This window comes from Trichinella spiralis (assembly GCF_000181795.1).
Source record: "Trichinella spiralis strain ISS 195 chromosome Unknown Scfld2, whole genome shotgun sequence".
NCBI classification, from domain to species: domain Eukaryota; kingdom Metazoa; phylum Nematoda; class Enoplea; order Trichinellida; family Trichinellidae; genus Trichinella; species Trichinella spiralis.
Window position 1 is genome coordinate 4,993,022 of NW_003526941.1, and position 7,368 is coordinate 5,000,389.

At 38.6% G+C, this 7,368-nt stretch overlaps 3 protein-coding genes across 3 annotated transcripts; 2 read left to right on the forward strand and 1 right to left on the reverse strand.

The window, feature by feature from the left end:
* The first annotated feature begins 2,156 nt into the window (after positions 1-2,156).
* Tsp_03615 (conserved hypothetical protein) lies at positions 2,157-3,608 on the forward strand. The gene is made up of 3 exons (XM_003379919.1): positions 2,157-2,240; positions 3,199-3,248; positions 3,317-3,608. Exons 1-3 carry the CDS (start codon positions 2,157-2,159, stop codon positions 3,606-3,608), a joined length of 426 nt encoding a protein of 141 aa, XP_003379967.1.
* A 706-nt stretch (positions 3,609-4,314) lies between these two features.
* Positions 4,315-5,931, forward strand: Tsp_03616 (erythroid transcription factor). The gene is made up of 5 exons (XM_003379920.1): positions 4,315-4,444; positions 4,668-5,027; positions 5,103-5,329; positions 5,433-5,561; positions 5,812-5,931. Exons 1-5 carry the CDS (start codon positions 4,315-4,317, stop codon positions 5,929-5,931), a joined length of 966 nt encoding a protein of 321 aa, XP_003379968.1.
* Positions 5,932-5,949: 18 nt separating this feature from the next.
* On the reverse strand, positions 5,950-6,542 carry Tsp_03617 (hypothetical protein). Its single transcript, XM_003379921.1, is given in 3 exon segments — positions 5,950-6,286; positions 6,306-6,442; positions 6,507-6,542. 3 exon segments carry the CDS (start codon positions 6,540-6,542, stop codon positions 5,950-5,952), a joined length of 510 nt encoding a protein of 169 aa, XP_003379969.1.
* Between the last annotated feature and the right edge of the window lie 826 nt (positions 6,543-7,368).

Sequence of the window (7,368 nt, forward strand, 5' to 3'; positions counted from 1 at the left end):
ATATCAAACACAGGTCAAATCTGTTCGCAAATACATTTCCGCTTCATTACAAAGAAAAGTAAATACCGGCAAAACACAACAATGAAAATAATTCATTATTGATATAATCTGATAATCTTCCTGATAACAAACAAACTTTTGCAAGTCTCATTTTTTTGCGTCTGATTAGCTGGTTCTTTTTTTTTCTTTACAAATATAATAGTTTACAAAAAAAAATTTTAATGATTAAACTTGAAAAATAAAGAATTTTAAATCAAATATGCATAGATTATTTTCAGTGTTGTAAAAAATTTTTTCAAATCAATCATTTTCACCAGTGAAACTGCTACAAAATTCTGAGCTATTCACGTCAACAAGAAGCATTAGCATTACTTTAACAAGCAAAAGATTATATGCTTCACAACTAATCAAAAAGTACTAGGAAAAATTTGTCTACTGTGTAGAAAAAAATTATTCATTAATTGGAACAACTAAAGCCAATAGAATAGAATTGAAAAACTGTTTCAGAGAAAACTGTCAACAATAATTGAAAAGGTAAAATTTAGCGAAAACTGTATAAAGAGTAAATTGACAGAGATCTGACATTGATGGCATCACTGATGGCTAGTTGTTTGATGTGTTTGTAAGTTCTGCAAACGTCACAGCTTTAATGAAAAATGCTTTTACGCTTACGACAGCAACGAACCAACAAGCAAGTATGCAAGCAAAGTCAAACAGAACATTCAATGAACAACAATATTCATTAAATTTCCATCAAATATGTTTGTAAAAATATAATAATAATAAATAAAGTAAATGATAATGCTTATTTATTTTATTCGATTCATATTCATAAATTCATATCTGAACAAAATTAATAATAATTAATTCATAATTGGAATTGTCATGAATCAGTTTCACGAAACTGTTTCAATGTTTCAAAATTAATATTCTATCAATTTTACTATTTCACTTATTATGTATTATTATTTTGAAGCTGCATACGTAAAGTAAAAAAACATATACAGTATATGCAAGAGAAATGGCAATATGCAAATTGTATGGTTGCAAGTGGAGGAAAATAAAGCATTTAACAAATTGCTGTCATGCCATCTTCAAATGCCAACTAAATAAATTCATTTTGACGCCTTCTGTGTTTAACTAGCTTAATCATTCTCAAGACCCTCAATCAAGACAAGCTGACAGTGTGCACATCCCACGCTAGCTTACAGAGCATTCGAAGCAAGCATATTGATCGGATAATGTTTTAAGAGCAAGAAAAGTAACAAGTTTAGAGAAAAAAATATTAGCCACATCAAAAGTTTCAAGTGGATCCGGAAATGGCGTGATTGCTTTTATTCTTATCCGAAACAGTGCAATTATGCAATTACGCACGTGTGGCCGAAATTAATCTAGCGCTTCCGGTGACCTGAGAAATATCTATAACCAAAACCGAAACAAAACAAAGAAACAACCACAACCACAACAACTACAACAGAAATATTTTTCCAAATAGTAAAATATGGAAACATTGCAGCTAATCTTTTTCACCTACGCATCTTTTGCATATCTAATCAATGATGTACAATAGACAAGAATAAGCAAAGCACAACTCCAGTATCTAATCAAGACAGTATCGAGAACATTTTTAAATGGCCAAACATGGGCTCAGTGAGAATGTTAGTTCAGTTGAACCGCTTGCAGCAACGGTATCATCATTTCCAAATGGATTATTTCTTTTCCACTTTACCAATACATTTTATAAATATTTTAATTTTGTTCCATTTTTTATGCATTGAAATCATATCCAATTTTAAGCAGCAAGATGTGACAATGGAAAGCCCAACTGAAAGCAATAGCTGTGTGATTTTGGAAGACGGAAAAAGAAATTACACACAAACAACAACAACAATAATAATAATAATAATTTGCTCTTGGCTCAATTATGTATTAACCTGCTCATGGATAGGCAATTACGCATTGTTGACGACCGTCGACAATTGGTGACAGTTTGGCGTTGTTTGATTGGTCACTTTCAGATCGTAGCTTTCACAACCAAGCTCAGCTTGAATTACCGTACCAGAATGAGACTGTACAGTCGAACATTATTTACTGCATTAGCTTGGTGATTATTTTCGCATACGTCTCAATCTCAATACGGATCGTTGTGATCAAAAATGTCTACACTGAAAACCAAACTCTGGCCAAACGACGATACCCAATGTGGACAGCCGAATTGTTCCAGCTGCGTTTCGACAACAGTAAGTTGAAAAGAAAAAATTCATTTTATCCCAAAAATTTCAATTATCCAAGCTTTTCAATCACATAATTTTTAAATTGTCGTCTTCAACAGGTTTATTTGTAACATATTTTTTATGAATCTGCTCATCTTTTGTTTTCAACATAAAAATCCGTTCCTTTGATGGAAATTGTCATCACAGATCAATTGAATCAAAACAGAATTAATTTAAAAGAGAAAAATTCAATTGTTTCAATAATAAACAACAATATTACCAAAGGTAGAAAGAATTGATTCAATTTTCAATAGTAGAATAAAATTTGTATTTTTTCTCGATCACTTATTTAAGTAGATAAGTAGAACTGCGAAACGAAATTGGTGTTTTGTTACTTTTCTCTTCTAGATATAGATCAAGTAAGCAAAAAAATAAAATAAAATAACTAAGGTTGAAATAGATAAAAAGATATTAGAAGTGGTGAAAACAAAAAACAAAAAAGTATAAAAGACACAAATTTGAATAATAATAATAATAATCGAGAGGAAATTATCGATGAAATGTGCATCTGTGTGTTGTTGAAAATTTTCGGAAGGATTCGTTTGCGTAAAGCATTGGAAAAGCAATAAATTACAAGATTTGCCATAAAGTAAACTCTTTCTTTTTCATCATTCTACTATGAATTTATTCTGATGAAAATTTTCATCGTTCGAAAAACTGAACGAAAAATTCCTTCTCAAAATTGACCAGCGTACAAAATATGCAAATTAATTTTCACGAATCAAATTTTTCCCTTGAAAAAGAAAAATCCACGCCAACGAAAAAGCGGCCAAAGCTTAGTATCGATCGCCCTGTTTGACTTACTGTTTAGCGTCGACGAGAAAAAAAAATTGTTGTTTGTTTGTTTTACAAGTCGAGCACTTCCTTACGGAAAAATTAACGTCTTCCCATAAATAAGTTAATAAAGGTGAAATTTCTTTTGCAGAAAATTAATTGTAAAAAAATTCCATCGACCAAATTTCCCACAGCTGAAGTGTTGATTTGTTTTGTTCACTTATTGGCAAATTATACATTTTCCAAGGAAAAAATTTCAAATTAATTAGCTCCTTCTTGGCTCGAAGCAACTTTTGTCAAAGTCTGCTCGTTGGAAGTGACGTGTTGCAGTGGGGACAGAGATCAAAAAAGCTTTTGGAACAAGAAACAACAAAGAAAAAAGAGGAAAAAGTTGAGGAGCTTGGAGGAGGGGCAAAAGGGGCGAGCAAAGGTGAAGCGCCGCCAACGTCACCTGCTTGCTTGGCCCCCAGGTCGGTTGTTGTGAAGCGGCTTGCACGTCCAATTTTTACATCGCAAACGCACTGTCAAAGCGTCTGCAGCGCGCCTGTTTCCAACAATTGATAACCACCAGCGGCGGTGCACATGCAAATTTTTCACCGACTAGATTATTCTCGACCAGCTAGCTAAGTGTTAGTTCGCGCGGCTCGGCCAAATTACGCTCCGACCGCCACAACAAACACGCCCCAGCTCGGCTAGCCCAGTTCGGATAGTTCTATATATTGATAAACAAATAAAAATTTTGCTCTCTCGCTCGCCCGCCCCCCTTGCATGCATGCATGCTTGCTTAGCTGCTTACTTTCTTGCTTATTTTTCATTTGCTGCATGTAGCAAAAATATGCATTTATAATTTATTCAAATTGCAGGCTGATTTGGAAATGAGTGACCAGAGTCGATCGTCGCTGTCGCCGCCGTCCCAAAATCTACCTACGAAGCACAATTTCATCACGTCAACGAACAGCAGTGATTCTTGCAGTGACATAGAGCCTCTATCGCCTGATTTAAATTTGACCCAAACTCTGAATGCAACGGCAAACCAATCTGAATTCTCTGACAACGAAGAAGATCAAGATGACAATAATAATAATAATAACAATACTGATGATGCTGATGCTGATGACAACAACGATCATGCCAGTGATATTCGGAATGATGATTTTCAGTCGGCAGATACATGCGAAACGTTGATTTACGTCGGCAGTCCTGAATATACGCCAACCAGTGGCCAGTGGCCACTGCGCGCAACCATTCAACCCTGTGAACAATATTTATGCCGAGGTACGGTAATAGAAACACCCAGCAGTTGTTCAGCAGACAGTATTCTTCCAACGCAGCAGACAAACGAATATTCACAACAGTGGTCACCGTCGACCAGCGCTTACAACCATGCAAGTACTTCGGTTAGAACCGCCTGTGCTCACCAACTGTACGCCACAACCTCACCGGCTACGACTATCATCAACGAAGACAACAGCAACAGCAAAAACATGGAGAACGACAACAACAATATCATCCGCACCAATGACAACAGCAGTATAATTCAACAAAATGTGTTCACGGATTTACAACCGGCTATACAACAAACACCCGGCTGCTTTTCTGGCACTTTCGAACTGATTCAAGCTAGCATTGAAACAGAAGGCCAAGCGAACGTCGCTTCGGCGCCGATCTATTATCCGAATGCCTACGAGACACGAAGCAAAATGATGCTACCCTGTGCATGGTCGGTGGCGGCCAACAGCGGCACTTTAGCCCATCAACAGGCCGGCTACTACACGACAGCCACACCCGCACTGACGCCGCCGGCCAACGCCTCCAATCAAACACTTTCACTCTACCACCCGATGGTCGGAGGGGAAAGTTTGACCGTTTGGCCGTTGTACGACAACGACGGCGGCATGTTGCACCTCAGTCCGAACTTCAGCGGCCAATCTCCACCCCTGTTCACTCCAACGGCGCCCAACGCCCGAATCTTTGCCCGAGGTAATTACTGACTGTTCCACACCATTCTGTTGCCAGCAGACGTCAACATTACATTAATCTGTATGCTTTTTACAGGGCCGTATGCAGATTATGGATGTTCCGGCGGGATGCTTGCCACGCTGCCGTCGACCGACTGCAGCCGTTGCGGTGCGTTCCAATCTGCTCTGTGGCATTCGACAGCCGACACCGGGGCCCTCATTTGCGACAGCTGCTTCCTGTCTGGCGTTGGCAAAAACACTCAAGCGTCTTCTTCTTGTTCACGCATCATCACCAATTATTCGAGCAAAACCACACGCAAAACTGTACGTTGCTATACTGTATACTGGACAAATACTTTTACTCTTACTTTTTTTTGCCTCATTTTCTAATAATATTCATGCCTCTGCTTTACCACTGTATTTTCAGGCTACAACGTCGAAACGTCAAGGCTTGGTCTGCGTCAATTGCCAAACCATGCAGACGACACTGTGGCGCCGCAATCAGAACGGAGATCCCGTCTGCAACGCGTGCGGCCTTTATTTCAAATTGCATCGAGTAAGATGAAACTTGATGATGATGGTCAGTTTGATAGAATTGCATATTTCTGTTCAGGTGAATCGTCCACTTTCAATGAAAAAAGATGGAATACAGACAAGAAAACGCAAACCAAAAAATCAACATAACTATCAAAAGGATACCACCACCACCACCACAGCCACCACCACTTTGCCGTTGATCAGTATGGGAAATTTTTCTTGCCAATACTTTTTTTATCGATTGGAAATTATCATATTTCTTCGTTCAGGTACAAGTAACCGGAACAATGAATTGGAGAATATACTCGCGCACGCCTCGTCGTCGGCGGCACTTGCCAGGAGGCAAAGCGATGTATCACAGCAGCATCAAAGTGGAGTGGAGATTTTGAACAGCAGTTTCGGCTTGATCATGCAAGCGAGTTTGGTGAAATTTCAAGGTCGACAACAGCAACATCATCATCATCAGCAACAACAACAACAGCAGCAGCAGCAACAACAGCAACAACAGAACGAGCTGATGCTAATGGAACAAGCCCACCGGCGACTGCAAACGAGCGACTGGACAAGCGGACCAACGGTTCAGACCCTGGGCAACAGTTTGCAAAATCAGATCGTGGAATTGAACGTGGACAACAACGGAAGCATAAGGGGACCCGTGTTTTACGAAAATGCAGTCCAAATGCGTGAACATGCTCTGTCCACCGACTGTCCAGAATCCGCAACCAACACCAGCACCACCACCAACTGCATGGTCCGATTCAACGCAACGTCGTTTGTGCCCGTACGACAGCTGCCCGGTGCGACGATCATCTTAGAATACGGACAAAACCCGGTACCGACTACACACGCCGATTCAATATAATACAATATAATGTAATAAGCACGATGATGAGGAACATGCTTCAATGTTTGTTTATATTTTCATTTTTTTATTTCTATTATTTTTTTGCTTTTTAAATTTAACTGTACGCAGTTGTTTTTCAAAAAATGAATTTTCCATTTGAAATATTTTCTACATTGTTTTCACAGTTAAAATTTTTCCACTTTCTTGGTTCACATTTCAACCAGCTCAACTCAACTCAAGTCAACTATTCATCAACCATTCATACAGTAAGAGCGATCATTATTAGCTGAGAAATAAATTTCTTTTTGCTTCATATGCAAAAAATGTGCACCAGTCAGTCAGTCAGTCAGTCCGACTTCATACAGGTAAACCGATGCTATCAGTTGTTGGGTACACAGCCCAGGACTGGTATATGACAGACAGTCAGACCAAGACTGACTGATTGACTGACTGCAGGACAAACATGCGTCTCCTGTTAAACAAAACTTTGCCTAGATTGAACGAGCAAACACGTCTAAGACCGATAACCCAACGATGAACCCTCCAACACGCGCGACCAGACGACAACAACACTACGACAAAAAAAAATTACCACTGCAGAAAGTTTGAAAATTGAGAATTAAAAAAAACGCATTTGTTTTTTTGCTCTAAAACTGCCAGTGGAAAACTGAAGCTCATGTACAAATCAAATGATCGATTAATAATGCAAGAAAAAAACCACTATTTTTTTGCATGTAGCAATTTGGCATTTCAACCTCGTACACTTCAACCTGTGGTGTATGAATATTTTCATCAACTGAAAGCGGAAAATGCTTGGGCGTTTGAAAAGATCACTCCACCACTATGCGAAGACGGAAGTGGAAAGTGAAAATTTGACAAAGCCAATTTCCTTTTGACGATAAGGGCGATAAAGTGGAAAAGAAAAAGCGATGCAGTTCTCATTCACCAAACAGAGCATCAATCTGTTATGATGAAAAAACTT